Raw genomic sequence first — 26,111 nt, forward strand, 5'->3', positions numbered from 1 at the left:
GGTCTGATTTGGCTAGAGTGGACTGTGCCAAATTGATAAGGACCTTAAATGCTCCCAAAAGTTTAGGTAATAATTTGTAAACAAGGAGCATCATAGGTTTTTAAGGGGACTGACAGCGAGACCTGTCTTAGAAAAATTCACCCTGGCAGCAATGTATGTGTGTATATGCGTGTGTTACATCCCTAAGGGACCATAGCAAGAAAATATGTCAGATGAAAAGTCTGCTTCTGGAACAGACTTTTCCAAAGGAAAGATAAGCGTTATTTCTCTGCTTTATGTACAAGCCTGAGTAGAGAAAAATTGAAAAAAAAGTTACAGGTACTAATATAGACAGCAGCCAGAAACCGGAGTTATCCCTCTGTCACCAATTAGCTAGGCCAACCAACAAATATCAATAAATCTAAGAATACTGTATTTCTAAAAGAATTTCTGATAACACAGGGCACAATCATCAAAGGGTTAAAATCCAATGGTAATCCAAAAAACAAAACGAAAGGAATCTTGCCTACCGATCCTTAAGAGGGCGATTTTGCCTCCTCTGCAAATATATATGGAGGCACAAGAAAGAGCCATGCCACCAGCTGTCAAGGGTGTAAACAGCGCCATTTCTTCCACCAAACAGTCCCGAGCGCTGAAGGAACTGGGCATTTAACCACCCTTACCAGCAACCGGTGTTATTTTTGGAACGGATGCTGGTAATGTAGGAAACCCAGAGCCTACAGGAGAGAAGTCACCTGTATCGCACCACCGGAAATCACTACCAAAACACAAAATCCAACATGCAACCGTGAGGAGGAAGGCTGGCAGCAAAACAATTATCAAGCATTGATGTCCAAAAGTGAGCCCTGCTGGATATTATGGTGCCACGGAAGTCACACGTGAGGGTCAAGGGGTCGCCCCACCTGCCCACTCTGGCGCCGGACTCCGCAGGCCCGGGCCCAAGCAGAAAAGAGCGCTAGGCCCGAAGAGGGGCTTTTCCAAAGCGTCCAGGGCTGGGCCAGATCGGGCGGAGACCAGCAGGACGGCGTGTGGTGGGCACGGGGGTCGACGGGGCGGCAGCGGGGAGCAGTGCCTTCCCACCTTACAACTGGGCCTCGCCGAGGCCTGGGAGAGAGGATTCTCGTCGCTCCTCCGGCCCGGACCCCGGACCGGAGGAAGACCTAAAGGCGGGGCCCTTTTCGCCCCCGTCTCACCCAGGCCCTGGGGTGGCTCCGCAGGATCAGGTCGGCCTTCGCGTCACCTTCTGGCTGACGCGGGAGTCTGGGTCCTGTCGGCGAGCCGGGCCTCCGTCCCTCCTGCCTCACTGTCTCCCCCCGCCCCGTGGCCCCACCCCTGCCATGCGTGTCCTCCCATTACTTGATTAGGTCCCGGTAGTCCAAGAAGGATAAGATGAGGAGCAGGGGATCCGTGGGCAACGATTCTAGGGTCAGCGGCGCTGACTGGGTCTCCATGGCCGCCATCTTGCCTGGCCCGGTGCAGGCCTGGCCCCGCCCCGGCCCCGCCCAGACCCCGCCCCCCGCCGCCACCGCCCGAGCCGCTCCCCAGTCGCTCGTACAGGTTTGTTATGTAACCGCCGGGACAGCCCCGCCCACGGGGCGGGCCGAGGGGGCGGCTGCCGGCTGCCCCCGCCCCTCGGGCCCAAAGCTGGTGCGGTGGGACCCCGCTGCAGCTGGGATCCGTGTTCCTCCAAGCTGCGCGAGCTTCGCAGGCTGCCCCCGTGCTCCCCATCACATCTCCCGCGCTCTCTCCTCCCATTCCGATCCTTAAACTTGCCCAGCCCGTAACCCTTTCAGTCTGTTCCCAAATCTGCCTGGCTCTCTCTATCCCTGTACGCGAAATTTTACACCCGGTATCCTCGAAGCCAGGCCCCAAATCTCACCCTAAGTCCTCTCTGCCCTTGGCCCTCAGATCCTTCGCTTCTCTTCGTTTTCCGACCTAGAAACTCCTCGTTTTCCCCCTCAGCCTCCCTCACCCTGCCTGTCCCTAGCGCACAGCAAGGTGGCTCGGAGCCTTGTCCAGTCAGTAGAGGCAGAGTTGGGGATCAACCAGAGGTGCAAGGCTCCACTCCCAAATTGGGGAAATGATTGTCAAGGGCATAATTTTAACCCCTTCCCTGCACAGGGACTGAATCTAAGGATCAGCCGCTCTCACTTATTTGGTCTTCACGGTGATTTTTTCAGCCTATTAGGGCAATGCAAAGTGTATAGTAAATGGATTTTACCCCCCAAGGTTTAATATTCAAGGGTTCAGTACCTTGGGTGTGAAGAGATGAGCCGAACCTGCCAGCGGGCGTCGTTGAGGCTCGGTGATGGCCCATCCTTAGCTTTGTGGATGGGCGAAGTGTCATGGATTGTGAGCTAAGGAATACACACTTACCTGAAACCTTTTCCCTTGCTTTTCCAAAGGCAGCCTGCTGTAAGGAACTTTGGGGAGCCCAGTGAAACCTGGACGTCACATATCTGTCATATACTTTAGTAGAAGTGAGATGGACTAGCTACGGATGGGTGAATTCTATGAGCCTGTGGACTCATCTCTAAAAACCCTCCCTCCCCTAAAGTGGTTTATAGATGGTAATGAAGCCTTGTTTGTGTAAAGTACCTGGCTAGATATTCAATAAATATTAATTTCCCAAGCCTATGCATAAATCCATTACTAAGTTTTCCAAACGTTTCCATGTCCTGGAGAGGGTTTCCTCCCAGCCATTTGGAAAAGTGGAAATAATTTCCACTGCCCACCCCAAACCCTCCATTTCCTCAATTCATTAATGGTAATTAATGCTTTATATTTATGGTTTTGTCTAATATTTATAACTCCTCTCCTCACCACACATACATATATTAATATTTTTTTTATTTTATTTTCTGTATGTTACGATGTTTTGATCCTAAAAATCTTGCTCTCAGGGGAAAGACTGCCCTCCTAGGGCTAGCTAATTCCTAAAAGCAAGCAAACAACTTGGTTGGGAGATGGCCTCTCACGTGCAAGCCAACCACTCCCTTTATCTATCTCTCATACACCAAGCCAATATTTCCCCTGCCCTAAATCATCTGAGTGCCAGGTACCAGGCAGCTAGAGAACACCCTTAGAGCCCAAAGCCCATCATCATGTATTGTTCAAACTAGCCAGTCCTAAGCGGTTTAGTCTGTCCTGCCCTGCCTTCCCAGTGGAAACCTAATAAAGTCCCTGTGATATAGGAAAGAACGTAGGGTTTGAAGCCAATTGCCAAGAAAGAATTCTTGAGACGTCTTTGGTGCAAAAAGGTGATTTTTATTAAAGCACGGGAACAGAACCCGTGGGCAGAAAGAGCTGCATCAGGGTCATGAGCAGTGGCCCATTATATCCTTTCAAGTTGGGAGGGCATTAGGGATAGCGTGAGTCTAGGGAATTTGGAAGGAAGGTTTCCAGGACCTTGAGGGGCCTAGCTATTGTTGGGAAAAGGTCATTTATTACCATCTAATAAAACCTTAGTCATGAGACCCTTCAGATGTATATCAGTGGGCCATATGCTTGGGGGGTGATTGCCAGCACGTATCTTGGGGGGTTTAGAGATAAAGGAAATTTCTAAAGGAATTTTTATATGTTAAAGTAGACTTACAGGATCCTGGGATGGGGGGGGGGGTTGGTCAGGCTAGGATTGTCTTTTGCCCTTAGGAAAGTATTAACATCGAGGCATTTGAGTCCATAAAGGAATGTCACTCTGCCTGTTTCAAGGACTTGTCAGTGGGTTGTAGGTAGTAAGGAAATTTAATAATTTTTCTTCTCCCATTGTTTCCCACATTGCCTTGCCTAAACTTTCCCCTTGCTCCTTCTTCTGCATCCTAAGAAAACCTGATGCTTCCACTGTGGCCCTGCATATGCTGTAGTACATCCCCTTCTCTAAGGAAATGTATTAAAAAATCTTTCAATGGCATTGGCACACTCATCACTCACTCACCTCCATAAGTTCAAATCCCATCCGTAGGAACGAGAAACCCACCTAGGGAAAACCACAAGAACTAAAGAAAAAAAATCTCTGCTCACATCTCTGTAATTCCAAACTATTTATGCACATATTCAGAGCATTTATTGAGTTGGATTTGGGTCGGTTGTTCCCTGTTTGTCTCTCTCACCAGACTGTAAGCTCTCAGTCTTTTTTATCCTTGTAACTCCAGGGCCTAGCATGGCATTCAACAAGTAGAAAGTTTTAATTCAGGTTGAGTGAATGAAGACAGAACGGTCATTTCAGTTTGCCGGGGAACCATACCCGTCTATAGGTAAATGCTTATAAAGGCACTTGATTCTAATTCATGTTTGTCTCCATTTCTCCCTCAGATAAGCTATTGAACTTGTTTTTAGTTCAAAAATTGGGGGGTAGTTTTAAGTACACTGCGTTCGCTTCTGCTACCCTATTGTATTTTCCTTTTTTTCTTTTGGACTTGCTCCAGAATTAATGAGAAGACCACACGTATGTTATCCTACTGCCATGGCCGAGATTAAGGTGAGATGAGGGAGACATTCACCTGGGGGCACAACATTTAAAGGAGTGCCCCCCCTAAAAAAAAAACAAAAAAACCCCTCAATAATCAAGATAAGTAATATTTTAATGCAGTATTTTTTTAAAACCAAAGTTAATGGAAAAATCCATGATGAACAAAACACCAAAATTCTAAATAAAAGCAGGATTCTACAGTGCTGTTCAAGCTATATTGGAGCCTAATGTTGTGAGAGAGCTAGATTCTAGCCTCATGTAATCTCTGGGACAAAGGGGAGTGAGTAAAGCGATAGAAGTTTATTAAGTGAAGATACAGAAAAAACTCCCAAAAAAGTGAGAGCGGTCTCGACTGGGTTGCCACTGAGGGCCTTTAGGGTTGGTCTTTTATAGAAAGCTAACCAGAGACCTTGAATTCTTTTAACATTTCTATTGATATCACCATTGAGCAAGGACTAGTGATAACACTTTCAATGGCTTACTTCCTTTTTAGGGTCTGGTTATTCTTTGTTGGTCGCAAGTGATTATCATAAAAAAAGACACCCACCCCACACGCCTGGGACAGGGTGGTCCAGTTTGTTCCCTTATCTTTGGTTTCCCCACACCGCCACATTTTTGGGATTTCTGTGAGCCTGATCACATAGCCCCCATCTCTCCCTACCTATCCCCTCCTGTCCCTTACTCATTAAGGCAAAAGGAAAGAATGTATACCGAGATCCATGTTTTTACGTCTTTTTAAATGGTTATTTTTTTTTTTCGCAGAAGGCAGAAGGGGTGCCGAAGTGGAGGACTTGCTTCTCCCAGGTAGTGGGATTCAGAACTCCTGCTATCCTCCCTAGCCCCTCTTTCCCAGGCTGCTAATTGTTTTGGATGCTACTTTTTAAATGGAACAGAGGATTTCACTAAAATAGTATTTGCTTGCCGTTCATGTTCCTATGGTAGATCAGAAAGCACAAGGTGGGGGCAACCTGAGTGGCTCAGTCACTTGAGTGTCTGTCTGACTCTTGGTTTCAGCTCAGGTTGATCTCGGGGTCCTGGGATGAGCCCCGCATCCTGCTCAGGACTCAGTGGAGAGTCTGCTTGTCCCTCTCCATTCCCCTCTGCCCTTCCCCCTCTCTTTTTGCCCCCCAATAAATGAATGAATGAATGAATGAATTAAATCTTAAAAAAAAAAGAAAGCACAAGGTTCTGAAAGAAGTGTTCATCCATGGCATTTTTATTTTTTTATTTTTTTAAAGATTTTATTTATTTATTTGAGAGAGAGAGAATGAGAGACAGAGAGCACGAGAGGGAAGAGGGTCAGAGGGAGAAGCAGACTCCCTGCTGAGCAGGGAGCCCGATGTGGGACTCGATCCCAGGACTCCAGGATCATGACCTGAGCCGAAGGCAGTCGCTTAACCAACTGAGCCACCCAGGCACCCATCCATGGCATTTTTAAAGAAAAGTTTTCTCTACTCTCAGGAATAGATAACACTTCAGAAGTAAATACACTTACATGTTTTCTTCAGAACCCCAGTGTTGGGTGCCTGGGTGGCTCAGATGGTTAAGAGTCAGCCTTCAGCTCAGGTCATGATCCCAGGATCCTGGAATCGAGTCCTGCATCAGGCTTCCTGCTTAGCGAAGAGCCTGCTTCTCCCTCTCCCGCTCCTCCTGCTTGTGTGCTCTCTCTCTCTCTCTCTCTCTCTGTCAAATAAATAAATAAATAAAATCTTAGAACCCCAGTGTCACTTGCGTCTATGGTGTAGAGTTTTTAGTGCACAATGCTCTACCTATAGACAGTTCCATTGTAGTTTCATTGGCTTCCAGGTTCCCATCCACTCTTCCAGTAAATCCCACACTCATTCACATCTTATCCTGGGCAAAGGTTGGGCTCAGGCCTCTAAGGGATCAAGATGAACACAGTGCTTGTTGTTCCAACTTTGATGCCATCACTCTTTAGAAGGTGAGAGATACACCCCCTAACTGTTGGGTGGGGAAGAGACAATCCGCAGGGCTCAGGAGGCTCATTTTCTCCCTCATTTGTCAGGGTTTAGCAGCTAGCTGCATCAGCAGATGTGAGTGTGCTGGGAGGCAGGACGGTGGTCACCAGATACTGAGTTCTAGAGGCTTCGCCTGAATGGTGGCCTAGCTGTGCCCTGCGCCACCCCCATATGTGAAACACCATAGTTTAGGGGCCCTCTCTATTGAGCACTTTCTGGGATGCGCCCAGTCTCCTGCCCAGCCTAGTGCCCGGCTCAGGGGGATAATGAAAGCCCTGGGTTGGGAGCTGGGATGCGGAGTGAGATGGGTGGAGGGGGTCTGTGCTCTCTTCTCCTCCTCTGCTTGTAGCCCCGCCCCCAACCTTTTGTATTTATACTGTGCGTCATTGTTGGTGTGTCCTGGGTCCCTGAAAGCTGCATGAAGGTCACACTCCATTTTGTCTCTTGCTAAGTGTTTTTGGAAATGGCCTTGTCCAACTGGGCCTCCCAGGGGCAGGAAACCTTCTCAGGTGATTCTCAGGGGGTCCTGTCGAGTCACAGGGCGGGCCTCGGAGAGGACAGCACAAACTCTGGTGTCAGCCCTCCTAGTTGTGGTGAGGCAGCCTGGGCATCTGGGAGCCCAGGAGATGAGGAGGCAGGAGGACCCGGTTGGAACCCGCCAGACCCTGACTGACCCAAACAGATGTGGCACCAGAAAGAAAAACCTCAGGCCCAAAGGCTGCTGGTGATTGGTCAAAAGGAGGCCTGCCTCTGCAGAGCTCAGAAGAATTCAGGAGTATGCTTCTGCTTTATGGCTGAAAGCAAGGAGAAGGCTAAAATTACAGGGATGTGTGGAAATTAGGGGCTGCCACTGCTGCTCAGAAAGGCAACCAGCCTGATGGGTTGATAAAATCTGGAATGGATTTAGCTGTTCCAGTGCAGCAAAAACACAGACAAACCCCTGGCTGGGATGGATGTAAGAGATTTAAAGGCACAGTTCCAGCAGTCATATAAACTAGCTCTGGGACTTGGTCCCTCCTCCCCCAACCTTAAGTGAGACTTTAAATGTTCCTGAATTTGCTAAACAAAGTCTTTTGTTTTGTCTGTTACATGCTTCTTGTTTTTCTGCAGTCTCTATAGTTGATATGAACCTTGGGGGGGGGGGGTGGGTGAACCTGCAGATTGGATACATTTAAAGTCCTCTATTGGTGGACTCTAAAATGGTGAGTACTGAAGGTGTGGCCAAGGATGGTTTGTAATCCCAAAGCTTATATTGAAACAATGTCTCCTACCTGGGGCAAAGGAAATGCAGTATTCTCCTACAATACAGGCCAGGGTGCCAAATAATGCCATCCACCAATTCAATAGCCTGTAGGTTTGGGGAAGCCACTAGTAGCCACTAGAATTTGGAGTCCTACTGTGTCCTTTTGAGATTTAATCAGGTCAGTTTGTTCACTGCTGTTCCTGTAAGTGCCTGACAGACATCATTAGAGTGGATGATCCAGGATGCACTTGGTATGCAGGCTTACTTTTTGGGGGCGGGGGGGGGTGGATATTCTCTAGAAAGAAGGGAAAAATCAGTCTCTGACCTAAGCTCTGTTTTGTGCCCCTGGAGGCTGATCTCTATGAACTTCTTCACCTGGGCTCCCTCATCATCTGGTTTCTGGTTGGGTTCAGCCATTGGGAAGCATTGGTAGGAGACTGGGAAAGAGGGGAGAAAAGAGAAAGTGGGGTATTTAAAGTCCACCAGCCGGGGTTTTAGCCATGGCTGTGTTTCTCTGTGGGAACCACTCCTTCTGGTGCCCTCTTCCAAATCATTGGCTTGTCCAGTAACCCTGTTCTCTCCTGTTGCTCTTTCCAGATTGGAAACAGCTCCTTGTTCACTAACCCCTGGGCACCTCACCACCCCGTATTGATTCCTTCAACCTGCTCATATCTCTGCAAGTCATCTCCTCATTGAGTTCTGTTCAGTTATCTCCTTTTGAAAAATTTGTATCTTTCCTTATAGGAATCTGTCTGATGTCATTTGCCTTCCCCAACCTACCCAGGCAAACAGTACTGTAATAGGCTCCCCAGGAGTGCATTATCAGGGAGCTAAACTAACAGTGAGCCCTGCTACTTGGGGCTGAACATTCCACTCTCTCCGATGGCACAGCACCGAATATACTGCATGCATTCCTTTGAGTCCCATCTTGGAGAAGTTGACCAGAGATGGATGGGCTTGGAAACTTATGGAGGTGCTGGGTATGTTTGCTTACCTTGATTGCGGTGACGGTATCACAGGAGTATGTATATATTCAAACTCATCAAAATGTATATATTGAATATATGCAATTTTTGTATATCAATTATACCTCAATAAAGCTATAAAAGAGGGAGAAAAAAAGAAGAAATGCTTCTGCCATTCATGGGACCTCTTGGGGGCTTCCTGTGTGATAGGAATGGAGGCCCAACCTCTGCTTGGCCTATTTTGGAAATAAGATTCTTCATACCTAGAAATTTTACTACAGCCTTTATATACCAGATAAGTCACCACATCTGAGAAGGGGCTACCTTCTAAGGCAAGAAGCTTTGGAAGCAATCCAGTCATCAGGAAAGCAAACCAAGTCCTGGGGCTTCCTCTCCCATTCAGACCTCCAGAATTACAGGTTTGGGTGTTCAATCTCACAGCAGATTGGAGGACTTGGAAACGAGACAGTCCACTTTCTTGTTAACCAAGCCTACAAGGACTTCCTTCTGTTGTCGAGCCTGAAACTAGTCCACTCTGGAAAAAGCAAATGTCACCAAAAGAAAAAAGACTTTTCCTTGTGAATGACTGCCACCTGACCATCCTGCCTTGCATTGAGTCTTGGGCTGTCCGATGGAGTCTCAAGCTTCTGAAATTGAGCCAATCAGTGACAGCCAAAAAGTAGCAGTGTACTAGCTCGTCATGCAATTGTTGAGCATAGTTTCTCACTAACGAATGTTCAGCAGACAAAAGAACAAAATAAGTTGGATGGGACCACTGTAGAAGCTGTTACGATGTAGATGAAACAGAGATTGTAAATGCGAGGACTTTTGTCAGCAAATTCTGCGAAACAAGAAAACGTTAGGGAGGGCCAAATCACCAGGGAAATATAATGAAAGAAAGAGGTACGTAATTTATGTAGTTATAATTTATTGCAGGTAAAGAATGAATAATTTTTTAGTATAAATATGTCCCAGACATGGATCCACCTTGAGGGAATTGTGCTAAATGAAATAAGCTAGACAGAGAAAGACAAGTACTGCACGTTATCACTCCTATGTGGAATCTTTTAAAAAAAAGCATTGAATTCATAGAAACAGAGTAGCATAGTAGCTGTCAGGGGCTTGGGGGCTGGGAAGAGGTTGGCACAAGAGTACAAGCTTTCAATTACAAAATGAATGTGTCTGAGGATCTAATGTATAAGATGATAACTAGGGGCACCTGGCTGGCTCAGTCCGTTAAGGGCCTGATTATTGATTTCGGCTCTGGTCATGATCTCAGGGTCCAAAGATCGAGCCCTGAGCCCCATGTTGGGCTCTGCACTGGGTGTGGAGTCTGCTTAAGATTTTCTCTCTCCCTCTCCCCCTTGTGTGTGCATGTGCACTCTCTCTCTCTAAAAAAAAGGAAAAGAAAAAAACCCCATGATAACTGTAGTTGTTGTGCTGTATACTTGGAATTTACTAAGAGATCCAAACTTAAGTGTTCTCAGCACCCCCAAAAAGACAGATATGTGAGACGACAGATGTGTTAATGAACTTGATTATGAGAATCCTTTTACAATGTATATATGTATATCAAATCATCATGTTGTACAATTTAAATATATTACAATTTTATTTGTCAATTGTACCTCAATAAAGGTGAAAAAAAAACCTAAAATGAGAGAGATAATAAAAATAAATAAAATACTAATACAATTTAAAAAGATTATACTTCTACTGTTGTATAACTTGTGTTTTTTAAACAAATTGTAAACTCTTTTCCTTCTTAGCAAGTATTCATCTACATTATCATCATTAATGACTGCATTTATGTTCCTTAGTAAGAATACATCATATTTTAGGTAATCAGTCTCCTATTGGGAGATATTTGGAAAATTTCCATTTTTATCATAATAAACAGCATTGTGACAAAAACCCACGTACATTCATTTTTGTGAATTGTTTCACTTACATTCATAGCATAAATTTTAGGTATGGAATTGCTGCATCAAATTTGCAAACTTTTTTTAGTTTGTCCCTTATTTCTTTTTTTTTTAAAAGATTTTATTTATTTATTTGAGACAGAGAGAATGAGAGAGAGAGAGAGAGAGAGAGAGAGAGAGCACATGAGAGGGGGGAGGGTCAGAAGGAGAAGCGGACTCCCTGCCGAGCAGGGAGCCTGATGCGGGACTTGATCCAGGGACTCCAGGATCATGACCTGAGCCGAAGGCAGTTGCTTAACCAACTGAGCCACCCAGGAGCCCTGTCCCCTATTTCTAAATGGCTCTCAAAATAGGCTATAGACAAACATTGAGTTCTAGGTATAGAAGTAGTGCAGACTGGGGCACCTGGGTGGCTCAGTCTTTAAGTGTCTGCCTTCAGCTCAGGTCATGATCCCAGGGTCCTGGGATCGAGTCCCACATCGGGCTTCCCGCTCAGTGGGAAGTCTGTTTCTCCCTCTCCCACTCCCCCTGCTTGTGTTCCCTCTCTCACTGTGTCTCTCTCTGTCAAATAAATAAATAAAATCTTTAAAAAAACAACAAAAAAGGAGTAGTGCAGACTGCATTCTCTGACCCAAATACAGTAAAATCACAGGTGAATAATAATCTCAAAAGCCCCACCATTTTGACCTCAAAAAGCAAATAAATAAAAATATCCTCTAAAAACCTCTTTGGCCAAAGAAATTAAAACTGATATTATAGAATGGTCTGACAGTAATGCCAACCAGAATGGCTTACAATAAAATGTTTTATTTTTTTAGCAAAACTTTACCAAGAAGCAAATTTACAACCTTAAATATTTTCTCTATTAAACAAGGAAGACAAATGTCTATTTGTCTTCTCAAGTTATAAAAGAACAAAAACATTTAAGGGAAGCCAGATATAGATATTAAGGGAAAGACATAATGGAAAGAACAAGGGATAGAAATAGTGGAATTGACCGGTAAGTTCCCTGTCTTGCTCTGTGTGTGTAAGTGTTTGTGCAGTTGTGTGTATATGTGTATTCCTGTGTGCTCAAAGGAACAGGGGCCACATGGAAACTTCCCACATTTTGCTGACAGGTTTAGGAGGCAAGGCAAACTCAACCCAACTGACACTCACAGGGAGATTAACTGGGATAATGTGTCAGTAGAGAGCCATGAAAGCACAAATGTGGAAGTGACTAATTTAATGGTGGGCAGGCCAGTGAAGGAAATCATCTTACAGAATGTGACAGCTGAATTGACAATCGTGGGATGGGTAGGATTTTGCCAAGTAAAATGCTTGTAGAAAGAAAGTGAGGACTAGGTATGTATGGGGGGGCTGTTTTCAAGGCACTAGAATTTTTTTCCATGCCTAATCAGTACCTGACATCTATGGGATGATTAACTGTGCAGCCTTATCATTTTTAATTGGGTGCTTTCTTTTAGAGCTGGTATTCTTTTGATTCAGGTAACCTATTTTTAGGTCCTGCTTTATATTATTAATAATTACAGCAGAAAATGAACTTCATAGAAAGTAAATGTCTTTTTATTTCTCATCTGTAATTAGCTATGATGTGAGCATGCAAGATATATTCAAAATCTACTTTATTCTATCGAAAGGATATGTTGCATGGATCTAGGATTATTCAAGGAAAAGAGAGTCTGTAAAACCATATGGAAATCTTTTCATTAAATTCTTAGCAATGCCTGAGTGGCTCAGTTGGTTAGGCATCTGCCTTCATTTGGCTCAGGTCATGATCCCAGGGTCTTTGGATGGAGTCTTACATCAGGCTTCTCGCTCAGCAGGGACCCTGCTTCTCCCTCTGCCTGCCGCTTCTCCTGCTTGTGCTCTCTCTCACTCTCTCCCTGATAAATAAATAAATAAAATCTTTTTAAAATTTTTAAAATTTTTAGAAGTTTATCTGTTGGGTGTCCAATGACTCAGTTATAGTGTCTTATATACTAAGTATGTAATAGGAAGAATGAGGTATATAGAACCTCTTTCTCCAGAAAGATAAGCTTTTTATTGTCTTTCTTGTTTTTTTTTAAAGATTTATTTATTTATTTGAAAGAGAGAGAGAATGAGAGAGATAGAGAGCACATGATAGGGGGTAGGGTCAGAGGGAGAAGCAGACTCCCCGCCAAGCAGGGAGCCCAATGCGGGACTCGATCCCGGGACTCCAGGATCATGACCTGAGCCAAAGGCAGTCGCCCAACCAACTGAGCCACCCAGGCGCCCTATTGTCTTTCTTGTTATGAGTGTTTTCAAAATGCAAACTTCTGAAATTAGTGTTATTCCTTTTTTGGGGAAAAGAAATGTTAGATGTGTGTTTGTAAAAGCATAGAGAAAGGTGTGGAAAGCATAGAGAAACTTTTATATATATAAAGTTTCCCTGGTTCCCCGGGGATGGAGAGGGAATATTGTGGAAAAGGTGAGTGAGGAGAAGAAGGAATGAAAGGAGATAATTTGTTTCTTTTTATATGTTTGTATTGTTTTGTTACAGTGGTAACTGATGTGATGGTTAATTTTATGTATCGACTTGACTAGACCATGAAATGCCCAGATATTTGGTTAGTATTTTGAATGTGTCTGTTGAGGGTGTTTCTGGATAAGATTAACCTTTGAGGCATCTATGAAAACCCCACAGCTAAAATCACACTTACAGCGAATGACTGAAAGCTTGCATCTCTAGGATCAGGAACAAGACAAAGATATCTGCTCTTATTACTGCTATTCAGTATTGCAGTGGGGACTCCAAACAGGGAAATTAAACAAGAAAAAGAATAAATGTCATCTGGATTGGAGAAGAAGAAGCAAAACTATATTTGCATATGACACAATCTTGTATATAGAAAATCCTAAAGAATCCACACACACAAAAATTATAGCTAATAAACAAGTTCAGTGAAGTGGCAGGATACAACAATATACAAAAATCTACTGTATTCCTATACAGTGACAATGGACAATCCAAAAGTGAAAAATAACAAAACAGTTCCATTTAAAGAGCATCAAAAATAATAAGAACACTTAGGAATAAATTTAACAGAGGTAGTGCAGGACGTATACCCTGAAAATTATAAAATGTCATTAAAAGATATTTAAAAGGAACTTATAAATGGAAAAGCATACCATATTCATGAATTGGGAGACTTATTGTTAAGATGGCAACATTTCCGGGGTGCCTGGGTGGCTTAGTCATTAAGCGTCTGCCTTCCGCTCAGGTCATGATCCCATGGTCCTGGAATTGAGCCCCGCATCGGGCTCCCTGCTCCGCGGGAAACCTGTTTCTCCCTCTCCCACTCCCCCTGCTTGTGTTCCCTCTCTCACTGTGTCTCTCTCTGTCAAATAAATAAATAAAATCTTTAAAAAAAAAAAAAGATGGCAACATTTCCTGAGCTGCTCTACAAATTCAGTTCATTTTCTGTCAAAATCCCAGATAGTTTTTTTGGAGAAGTTGGCAAGCTGATCCTAAAATTCCTATGAAAATGCAAGGGACCCAGAATACCAACACGATCTTGAAAAAGAAGAATAAAGTTGGAGGACTCACATATCCTGATTTCAAAATTCCAAGAAATTTACAGCAATCAAGAAAGTGTGCTTTGGTATTAGAATTATATAGATCAGTGGAATAAAAATGAGAGTCTAGAAATAAACCCATACATTTAAGTCAATTGATTTTCAACAAGGATGTTAAGATAATTCAATGAAGAAGGAATAATATCTTCAATAAATAGTGCTGGGACAACTGGATAGTCACATTATACAAAAATGAATTCAAAATGGGTCAATGACTTAAATATTAGAGCTAAAACCATAAAACTTTTAGAAGAAAGTGTACAGGTAAATCTTCATGACCTTGGCGATGGATCCTTAGATATGACACCAAACCTATGAGCAACAAAAGAAAATATAGATAAATTGGACTTCATCAAAACTAAAAACTTTTGTGTTTTAATGGATTCTATACAGAAAGTGAAAAAACAACCCACGTAATGGGAGAAAATATTTGCAAAATATATTATGTATGTATGTATGTATCTATTTATCTATATCTCAGTTGCTCAATAATAAAAAGACAACCCAACTAAAAACTGAGTAAAATATATAAATAGACATTTCTTCAAAGAATATATATAAGTGGCCAATAAGCACATGAAAAGATGTTTAACCTCATTAGGCATTAGGAAAATGCAAATCAAAAACAATATCATGGGGTGCCTGCCTGGCTCAGTGGGTGGAGCGTGGGAATTTTGATCTTGGGGTCGTGAGGGCAAGCCCCAGGTTGGGTGTGATATTTCTTAAAAAGAAAAAAAAACCATAATATCGGTTTTTGTTTTTTTTTTTACATTTTGTTTATTTGCATGGGGGGGGAGCACGGGGTGGGGGAGCGGGCGAGGGAGAGGCAGACTCCCCGCTGAGCAGGGAGCCGGATGCGGGACTCGATCCCAGGACTCCATGATCATGGCCTGAGCCGAAGGCAGGCGCTTAACGTCTGAGCCACCCAGGTGCCCCATAATATCACTTTCTATCCACTAGGATGGCTATAATTAAAAAAAGATAATCACAAGTGTTGATGAAGATGTGAAGAAATTGGAAACCCCATATACTGCTGGTGGGAATGTAAAATTGTTCAGTCACTCTTTTTGATAAAATAAATTCTTTAATCAAAACTAGTTTACAGGGGCACCCTCAGCCCAGTTAAGCGACTGCCTTCAGTTCAGGTCATGATCCCAGTCTGCTTCTCTTTTTTCTTTTTTAAAGATTTTATTTATTTATTTGACAGAGAAAGAGACAGCGAGAGCAGGAACACAAGCAGGGGGAGTGGGAGAGGGAGAAGCAGGCTCCCCGCAGAGCAGGGAGCCCGATGCGGGACTCAATCCCAGGACCCTGGGATCATGACCTGAGCCGAAGGCAGACGCTTAACGACTGAGCCACCCAGGCACTCCCAGTCTGCTTCTCCACACCCCCCCTGCCCCCGCTCATGCTCTCTCTCTCACTCACTCTCTTTCAAATAAATAAATACAATCTTAAAAAAAAAAAAACTAGTTTACATGTTGACACTTAAGGCTTAACTAAAATAAATCTGTGCAAATTAAAATTGTATTAAGGACCAAGTAGATATGGGGCGCCTGGGTGGCTCAGTCGGTTAAGCGTCTGCTTAACCGAGTCCCGTCGGCTCAGGTCATGATCCCAGGGTCCAGGAATCGAGCCCCGCATAGGGCTCCCTGCTCGGCGGGAAGCATGCTTCTCCCTCTCCTTCTGCCCCTGCTTGTGTTCCCTCTCTGTCAAATAAATAAATAAAATCTTAAAAAAAAATGACCAAGCAGATAATGACTGGTTTATATAATGTAATAGCAAGAGTTCCCGCAAAATAGCGGATCCAACTTCCATTGTAAGACCTCTTAAACAGTTTGGCAGTTCCTCAAGAAGTTAAATACAGAGTTATCATCTTGGTATGATCTAGTGATCCCACGCCCAAGTATATACCCAAAAGAACTGAAAATATTTGTCCACACGAAACTTACACATGAAGGTTCATAGCAGCGTTACTCATAATAGCCAAAAGGTAGAAACAACCCAAATTTCCATCAACTGATGGATAAATAAAATGTGGTACATCCATACAATGGAATATTACTTGGTAGAAAAAAGAAAAAGAAAGGAAAGAAAGAAAATGAAATGAAGGACTGTTCTACAAGGTGGATGAACCTTGAGAAACAATATGCTAAGTGAAAGATGCCAATCACAAAAGACCACATCCTGAAATGTCCAGCATAGGCAAATCCTTGGAGGCAGAAAGCAGATTAATGGTTAACCCAGAATACCGGGAGGGAGGGAGTGGAGACTGATTGCTAACAGGTACCTGGTTTCTTTGGAGATGATGAAAGTATTTTGGACTTAGGTCATAATTGCATAATTCTGTAACCATACTAAAAACCACCAAACCGTGCACTTTAAAAACAAAGTGATCATTTTCTCCTATAATTTTCTCAGGAAAACAGTTGGATAATGCTGGAGAAATAATACGCAGCCCTCACTTGGTATAATGAAAACTGCCTGCCTCTGTATCATTACATAATATCTTCATCTTTGTCACAGTCTGCAGTGACTGTTCAGTGGCTCATTAACAGTGTCTCCCATCGTATGCAAGTCCCTGTGCTGGGTACTGTCATGGCCCAGTCAGACTAAGACCACCAGGGACAAACGGGTAGTTTGACAAAGTCAGGTTTATTGGCCCATTGCAATGAGAAAAACCACATAGTAGAGTTACTCTGCAGCTTCTCCAAACAGGGAAAAGTAGAGCTATCATAGAATTTTGAGGAAGCATGGAAATCTGGGTGAAATTCAAATGAAGTAGTGTTTCAATGTGCTTAACACAACACAGTGTGAGTGTAAAAGGGTTATCATCAGGTCTGGACCGTGCAATGGACCCAGAATCCTATATCCTTGGAAACCACTAAGTTAAGATAAACGTGGATGCTTTTTCCAGACAGCTTTATCGGAACCTCTGCCCCTGCGCTGTACCCCAAGTTTGTTTCTCTGTGTCAGACTGTCTTAGTTCCGGGGCGCCTGGGTGGCTCAGTCGTTAAGCGTCTGCCTTCGGCTCAGGTCATGATCTCGGGGTCCTGGGTTCTCTCTCTGTATCTCTCTGCCAAATAAATAAATAAAAAATCTTAAAAAACAAAACAAAGCAAAGACTGTCTTAGTTCCTCCAGGCAAGACTGGGATATTTTACTCTTACTGAAATAATTTCAAGCAGCAACATTACTGGGAGTCTGATTTTAGAGGCCAAGTTTTCTCTGTGAGCAAGAACGCAGTAGTCACCCCAAGAAGGGGGTCCGGTGGTACTTTGCAGTGGCAGTGTGTCCTTGGGAGAAATCATGTTTACTGTGAACTTTGGGCTGTCTCTCTCTGTGTCTGTTTTCCCAGCCTGGTGAATGGCAGGGCTGGTTTTTCCTTCCCCAGTATTGAGGGGTTGCTAAGGATTGATGCAATGTCTCCCAAGACCCCAGAGGTAAGAAAAGCAACACTTTAATTAAGGAGGGAGCAATGCAGTTTCCTCTGGAGGTTCATTCCCTCTGCCTTTTAGTGGTTCTCAAGGCCCTGGTTCAGCAGGTCTGAGTTAGCTCAGAGGAAGGACAGGCTGGACTCCAAAAGGGCCTCCTTTCTAACAAGGCCATTCCCTAGGCAGGAAACTCTGCTGTTACTGGACTACTGCATGTCCCTTAGGGAGAGACTCACCACCACCAAGCTCCCACTGCAGTGAGCAGGCCAGCAAGGCCCAGCCAAGACACATGCTGGGTCAGGAGCTGAGGGGCGGGGAGGAGGTCCTGCGTACTCTGCTCCTAGGTGCCCTTGGGAACTGTATTCATACTTGTGAGTGGCCCGAGTGAGCTGGGTACCCTTGTCCTCTTGCGTGACCTTCCTGACCACAAAGGCACACACCCATTTTGTCTCTAATTTTTAGAAGTGGTCATTGCAAGCTGGGCCACCTTAGGAGTGGGAAACATTTCTTCTTAGGAGTTGTGCTGGGTCTCAGGGAAGGCTGAAGACTAGGTACCAGGGCCTCAGGTATCTGCAAACCCAGGAGCAGGGTATAGTGGCCTCATAGTGCAGGAGTCTGGCTGCTTGGGGGTCTGCTGTGAAGTTTGGAAATCAGGTGGAGGGGGAGCAGGAACTCAGCCGGCCCCTGAAGCCCAAAAGCAAGGGTACCATTTTAAAAAAGAATAAATTGACTACAGAAGGAAAACCCTGGTAGCGAGGCTGCTGATTGCTAGGAAAAGAGAGGAGGGTGGCTGAATCGAAGAGGACGGAAACACCGTGGGGTTGGAGGGGACAGGCTGAGGGGGCTGTCAGACCTGCAGCCAGGCAGATGGGCTGATCGAAAAACCTGGTGTGGACTCCTTGGCGAAACCCCTGACAGGCTTATGGGCCAGTGGGAAAACCTGGCGCAGCTCTAGGAAAATGACAGAGACTGCACCAGCAGGAACCAGGGCTAGGTCTGAGATTTAGTCCCTAACCCTTCCCTCCCCAGCAAGAGCAGGCTCCAAACGTCTTGAATTTTGTAGAGCCCCGAACTTACGTGGCTAGTATTAGTAACAGTCTGTTCTTTTGTCGTCATTATAATTGTACGTGATCTTGGGACCTTGAATGTCCTGATAGTGACCCCTGTTGGTGACTTCTAAAAGAAGTGGGCCAAGGGCACCACCAAGAATGACCTGTACTCCTAAAACCTGGCTAGGATGAATCAATTTTTTTCCCTCTTAGGAAAAAAGAGGGGAAAAAAAACCCCTCAGTTTGTAGGACTCCTGCATTAGGGACATTCTGGAACACATAGCAGTTCCGTCTTCTCTTAGTGACATTATAACGGACTTCTTTCCCAGGGGATATATGGCTCCGATTTTTTTTGCAGAACACCTGTCCCTACCTCAAGGTAGGGTTTGCTCTTATCTTTTCATAGTACAGGGATCCCCTTGTTTTCCACTTCTCTCCCAGGAGACCGAATGCCCACTTTTGTCATCTTATTTCCAAAGGTAGGGGCTAATCTTAGACAAGGCAGTTCAGGGAATCAAAGAAAGTCCAGTCATCACCCTCAAGGGTCAACCACTAGTATTTATTCAAAATGTAGCATGTATGTGAATGTTTCTTTGTGGAGAGGGTCTATAACTTTCAAAGATGACCTCAAAATGGTCAACAAGCTTAGACTCAGTACCTGAGGGATCTTCCTCTGAAAAGGTTGGTTTTGAGGTTCCCTCCTGGAGTTCGTATCAGGGCAGCCCTGTTCTGGGTCCTACACTCAGATGTACTCATTCTCTCTCCCCATGTCTATCTCTTGTCCTTACCACCAACATCCGTGCTGATTTATTACTTTAGTATTATCAGCTGTAGTACTTATTAGCATTATATTAGAATTAGGTCTCCCATGCCTTGCTGCTTTTTTTTTTTTTTTTTTAGCATTTCATGTTTGTCTTAGGAGAAAAACTTGATAACTATTCTTGGTAACTGACTGGACAGGAAAAGACTAAGCAGGTACTTTATCATCTAGAAAAGGTCAGTGCTGGAGGGCAGAAGTTCAGAAGTGATTTCTTTGATTCTTTCACACCTCAGGAGGAGCAATGGATATGGTAGATCCATGAGGATCCCAAAATCCTCCAAAATGGGGCAGGAGGCTTGGAACAGCCTTGACCACAGTGATGTGGAGATAGGGAGATAGGGCAGGGGGGATGGTAACTGCTAGCTTTTCTCCACCATTTTACCAAGCACGGGGTGGTGGGGGGGCTGGAACCTGCAGTAGGGTAGGGGGCGGGGCCCCAACTGCACTGGAGTTCTGTCTTGCTCTTTTTTTTTTTTAAGATTTTATTTATTTATTTTGACAGAGAGAGAGACAGCGAGAGAGGGAACACAAGGCGGGGGGGGCGGGAGAGGGAGAAGCCCGCCTGCCCTGGAGCAGGAAGCCCGATGTGGGGCTCGATCCCAGGACCCTGGGATCATGACCTGAGCCGAAGGCAGATGCTTAACGACTGAACCACCGCAGTGCCCTTTTCTTGCTCTTACACACTTTCATTTACAGTTTTAGCAGGTAGAAGACTTCAACAGGAAACGTGAAATTTAACAAGAAATCAAGAGATGTCTATGGTAGAGTTTTTTCCGTATTTCTTCTCTAGGACGGGCCTGAGCTACAACGGAAGATCTTCCTCTCCCCAAGTGGCTATTTTTGAAGGATGTTAGACTTAACTGCCATTCTTTTTTATGTCTTCCAAATCATGTATTACTATGTTTACATGTCTCTAGATTGTTTGATGAAAAAAGGGAGGGGGATAAAGGAACTGATAAATACTGACTCGTGGGGAAGACTGAAAAGCTAGCCGTCAAAGTACTCATGGGCTGTGTCCCTTCACTTCTTGCCTACGATATAGTGACATTTCTCTAGGAACTGTGTAACCTGGGGCAAAATTCAGGGATGGCCCATTCCCTCTAAAAATAAATTTGGTGAAACAAGACCATTGTTGATAAACTCCAGAAATTGCCAATTTTCAAGTTATGTCTAAGGTGAACCCTGCTTTCAACAGGTTCCAAGAAATACTATTCACCCATTTCTAGCACCTTTCTTTTCTTCTCTCCCAAAGTGAGAGAAAATCATGACCCTCTATCTTTACCTTACGCGTGAACTGTCTACAACTCTGATAATAACAGTAATGGTGATAATAGAGTAGCACAAAAGGAAGGTAATAATGTGCCCATATACTGCCTAGCTAATTGTAGGTTGCTCAGTAAATACTTATTAAATTGTCGTCTGTTGCAAGTCATTCAACAAATATTTATTGAGTGCTAGTGAATATGTGATTTTAGGAGATACTGGATAAAGCGATAAGCAGACATCTTCCCCGCCCTTGTGTGTTTTTGTTTTCTGTCTTGTTGTTGCTGTTTTTGCGCCATAAGAAGAGGCATTACGTTTCACTTACAGACGGATACAGACAGAAGACCCAGACGCTAGTTTTTGCTTTGATAGGAACAAGATGTTCATATGATCTCGGACAAGTCATTTAAATGTCTTAGTATCATCTGAACGAATAAGATGATCAAACTAGATTTTTATATCTTATTTATTTTTAAAGATTTTATTTATTATTTGACAGAGAGAGAGAGCGCATGCACAAGCAGGGGGAGGGGCAGGCAGAGGGAAAGGGAGAAGTGGACTCCCCGCTGAGCAGAGAGTCCCCGACATCATGCAGGGCTCATCCCAGGACCCTGGGATCATGACCTGAGCCGAAGGCAGATGCTCATCCGACTGAGCTACCCAGGCGCCCCTAGATTTTTATACTTTAAAGAGCTCCACCAACTGTCGAGTTTGGTTTGGTGTTGAGACGCAATGAAATTGACTGGATATGAAAGCGTGGCCTTTATGTTCTGCTTACAAGTCTAGATTCCAGGATTAGTCTACAAAGTCTTTTTCAGCTTCTTTTAATGGGGGTCAAATCTTCAGAAACCTGGCTTTTGGAAACCTAAACTCATCTGAATCTGTTTTTTGTTATTGTGGTTTGTTTTAAAGATTTTATTTTCTTAAGTTATCGCCACACCCACCATGGGGCTCGAACCTACGACCCTGAGATCAAGAGCTGTATGCTCTACATACTGAGCCAGCCAGGCGCCCCTGAAAATATTAATTATAAGAAACCTGACTTAGTTATTTGCCACTTTTTCTAGAACAGGAAACCATCAATAACAGCCGTAAAAAATTGGCATGGTTTCTTGCTGAGGAAGGCATCAGACCTTCAAAAGTGGGCTGATTCCAGCCAAAGCTGTCATCACATGAGAACCTCTTGTGAGCCGACCTACCATGTAAAGAGTGAGTAATCTCTTATCTTCACTCCCCTCCACCTGTTGACTGTGTCAGCGCTTACCCATCATCTTCTATCCAGTTTCCCATGGCTTCATGTAATGTGTTAGCCAGACAGATCAAGGTTGAAAGGTATTTTTTTGCTGTGAAAGTTAAATTTTAATCGAAAGTTAATTGATTTTTCTAGGAATGAGCTTCTAAACGTGGCCACAGCTCAGTGATACTGACCCACCCAGTGTCTCTTTGCTGATCCGATGTAAACACAAAGCAGATAAAGTGAAGTAAGTATCATCAGAAGAATAAGACCAACGCAAACTTTGCAAGCAATATGTGTTTGTCAGTCCTTATAACTTGGAAAATTATTGACAAGCTTTCTTAGCCTTTTCAAATTATGTAAGATTGAATTTCTTTTTTTTTTTTTTTTTAAAGATTTTATTCATTTATTTGAGAGAGAGAATGAGAGATAGAGAGCATGAGAGGGAAGAGGGTCAGAGGGAGAACCAGACTCCCCGCTGAGCAGGGAGCCCGATGCGGGACTCGATCCCGGGACTCCAGGATCATGACCTGAGCCGAAGGCAGTCGCTTAACCAACTGAGCCACCCAGGCGCCCCTAAGATTGAATTTCTTGAAGAGTTGTGGGAGAAAGGCTTTCCAGACCCAGATCAGCGAGTACTCGCTGTTATTCAGAGGATCCATGAACTTTGAGCAGCTTGGTCATCCTGCAGCCGAGAACAGCAGTCTTCAGACTTTTATGTGTGTGTGTCACCATGGTGGCTTATTAAAACACATATTCTAATTCTTTGGTCTGGGGTGAAAATTGAGATTCTGCATTTCTTTTTTTTTTTTTTTAAAGATTATTTATTTGAGAGATAGAATGAGATAGAGAGAGAGCGTGAGAGGGGGGAGGGTCAGAGGGAGAAGCAGACTCCCCGCTGAGCAGGGAGCCCGACGTGGGACTCGATCCCGGGACTCCAGGATCATGACCTGAGCTGAAAGCAGTTGCTTAACCAACTGAGCCACCCTGGCGCCCGAGATTCTGCATTTCTAATAAGCTCTGAGGTGATGCCAATGATACTGGTCTTGGGACCATATTTTGAGTAGCATGGTTCTGATAGAGTTACCCCACCTGGGGAAGGCAAATGAGCACAATCCTTACCTGTGATTCTGACCAAGGATGTCTATGGCCAGGCATAGGATTTTAGGAAGCTAAGTGCTGCCTTTGGCCTCTACAGTGAGTGCATCACAATTCAAGTGATGGGATAAATGCATGTATTGACTCTTAAAAACAAAGCCGAAAAGCCAATGGGCACATTGGCAGCAAGAAGGATGTTAGACTCAAGTGTTTCTGGAAAAAAGGTAGAGTTCAATGATATGGTAAGGCATTAATTTTGTTGCTATGTCTAATGTATGGATAATCCATTATTAATTTAACCTAAGACATCAATGATTTTTTTTAATATAAATAAAATGTAGCTAAGCTGACCACGTTGAAATGAATTTCTTCAACTTGAATTAATGATAGGAAAATTTGGGATGACAATAAGAAAAGACAGTGTTTATTTTCAGGATGGGAGTCATTCATTCATTCAACAATGACAGTGAATTGAGACCCTTGTGATGGGCCAGGTGCTGTACTGGGATCTCAGTCCTTCCATGAAAGTCTCACATTCATTGGGAGCATATTGACCCCAAACAGCTCATCTTAAAATGAATTAAAATTGTGATCCTGGAAGGAGAAATCGAGCATGCTCTGAGAACACTGAAACTGGGGCATGTGACTTGATGGACGTGTAAAGGAAGGCTTCCCTAAGAAGGTGATGTTTGAGGTGAGAGCTGAAGGATGGGTTGAAATGATCTAAGTCCAGGGGTTGGTGTTGGAAGGCAAGAGGAGGGAAGGAGGTTGGCCCACGTGTGAGGTCATCCATGTGTCAATACATAGTCTCCCCCCATCTGGGGCTTGATGCAGAGTCGTGGTGTAATTACTGTTGATGTGAAGTCCCCCAGGGCTTTCATATATATGCCCAGCCTGATCTTATCTACAGAAATGTACCCTCTCCCACATGGTCCTGTGGGCTACCACACGCTGGGGAAATGTTCAGCCCACCCTTTTGCTTTCACTCCCCCTGAGGCTTATTAACCTGTAAGCTTCAAGACCACCAGATTTTAAAACTTCTTTTTCTGGTAAAGAATATGTAGATTGCATTGTGGTGATAAAGTAATACTTGTGAATGCTTTTATTTTCTATTAAAAAAGAAAACTTATCCAGTTTTTTTTTCAGATTCACAACCAGGTTTGGGAAGCCCTAGCCCACATCAAACAGGCCTGGAGTTTGGACAGTCTGGAGTCTGTTAAAGTTCCAGGGCCCTTGACAGAATACTTCATCCACGGGCACACGGTGGTGTTCAGAATGGTGCTGTGAGGTGGCAGTCATCACCCAGGCTCAGAGAATTGATCTTGCCCAAAGTTACAGTGACCGGTAAATAATGATAAAGCTAACATTGAGCATGCCCTTTCCATACAATGTCTTATCATCTCAAGTCTCCTGCTTGGCTTTGCTGTCTCAGGAACTCCTTGAACCTTTCTCCTTCTGAATCCCCCTTACACCCAGCCTGAGGACCCAGAGGGACAAGTTTCACACTTAACGCAGATATGACTGTCTCCAGAACTCAGTCTTTGGGGGCACGTAGCCGTAGGGAAAAGTGGGGAGGTAAATCTCTGTGAGTCTGTGTACCCTTGGGTCATGGAGAAGCTAGGTCTTCTTCTCCTCCTTCCTCTTCCTCTTCTCTTCTGCTTAATTATATTTTTCCTGCCCCAGGTTAGAAAATGTAGACGCTTCGGAAATCTGCCTGTAGTGAGCTATCTGGCCACCAGGGGCAGCACGAGACCACGGCTTTGTCCGAGGATTGAGGAAGTCCTTCAGCCGGCTTCCCTGCCAAAGGAGGATCTCGGGTTTCCAGTGAAGTCTGCACATTAGAATCATCTGACGAAATTGTATAAAATCCCAGGGGCCTGGGCTCCATCTCAAGCCAGTTGCATCTTATATTCCTGGGAGAGGGGCACAGCCTTTCAGTTTCTCCAGTGATTTTGATCTACAAAGAGAGTTGACAACCACTAATTGAGAACACTGAATCCTGAAAACTGTAAAGGCTTTTAGGAATCACCTAGCTTAGCCTGATTCCTCCATTTCACAGTTGCAGGAACTGAGGACAGAAACCACAGGCTTAGGAATCATTGGAAAACAGAACCCAGGATCCTGACATTCAGCCAGTTCTGGTTCCTCCCACAGCCCTTGGTTGTCCATGCTTTGGTTAGGTGTGGGCATCAGGGGGCACCAAGGAACACTCTGTCCCTCCTCTCTGATCTCAGGGCTGTGTGGTCCCTGGTTCAAGGAGCTCCTGTTGATGGAAGCATTCAGAACCCACCTATAGAAACCAATTGGAGAGCAGCCCCAAGTCTGTGTGGGCTGAGGTTCAAGGCTTATGTGCTCTTGGAAACCAGGGAGTGAGAGAGAGGAGAGTGGGCAGCTACAGTCAAGGAGGGCTTCCTGAAGATGAGGCAGGAGTAGAGGATTGGCTGGATTTTAATGACCCATGGATGGTAGGGGCCCAGGACAACTGATGGGCATTGCTGGGGCCACACGAGCCAGTATGAGTGAGGCAAAGGTGAGGCCTGCAGAGAATGGGAGTTACCACTACAGAGAGAGATGGAGGCACAGCCTATGGAGAGAGGAACATCCAGACAGAGGAACTGAGGAACCAAGGCCTTTCATGAAATGTTCTACATCTCAGTCTGCCTACAGTGGGGAAACATGGACAGTGTTTCAGCCCGAGAGGGTCACAGGTGAGCGAGCCTCAGAAAGATGCCACTGGGGTGGAGGGGTAGAGGCCCAAAAGCAGAGGCAGCATGTGTAGGGGCCCCGTCTAGGGACTCCCTTAGGATCACCCTCTTCCAGGCCCTCAGAACCTAGACAAGATGTGACTTTTGGAAGCTGTCTTAGCAGTATTGGCCGAATAGAATGTAAGTAGAAGGCCTTCTGCGGCAGGTTGTGGCAGAAAAGACACAGACTGAACAAAGAGTCACTTCGAGGGTAGCAGGGGCTGCATTCCAGAAGCTTCTCAGACAGTTTATGGGGCGGTCGGAACTGCCATCACCCCAGAGGAGCAGGACAGTGG

General features: G+C 44.5%; 1 protein-coding gene across 2 annotated transcripts in view; it reads right to left on the reverse strand.

The window, feature by feature from the left end:
- The window catches only part of FBXO3 (F-box protein 3), a 31,803-nt gene extending 30,305 nt beyond the window's left edge, over positions 1 to 1,498 (reverse strand). Inside the window, exon 1 of one of the 2 annotated variants that reach the window (XM_027579218.2) lies at positions 1,357 to 1,498. In XM_027579218.2, coding sequence (XP_027435019.1) covers positions 1,357 to 1,460 — 104 coding nt within the window. In that variant the 5' untranslated portion in view covers positions 1,461 to 1,498. The remainder of the gene's footprint in view (positions 1 to 1,356) is intronic. The other variant, XM_027579220.2, reaches the window with a different exon arrangement.
- Positions 1,499 to 26,111: the final 24,613 nt, after the last annotated feature.

This window comes from Zalophus californianus, chromosome 11, assembly GCF_009762305.2.
Source record: "Zalophus californianus isolate mZalCal1 chromosome 11, mZalCal1.pri.v2, whole genome shotgun sequence".
Classification (NCBI taxonomy): Eukaryota; Metazoa; Chordata; class Mammalia; order Carnivora; family Otariidae; genus Zalophus; species Zalophus californianus.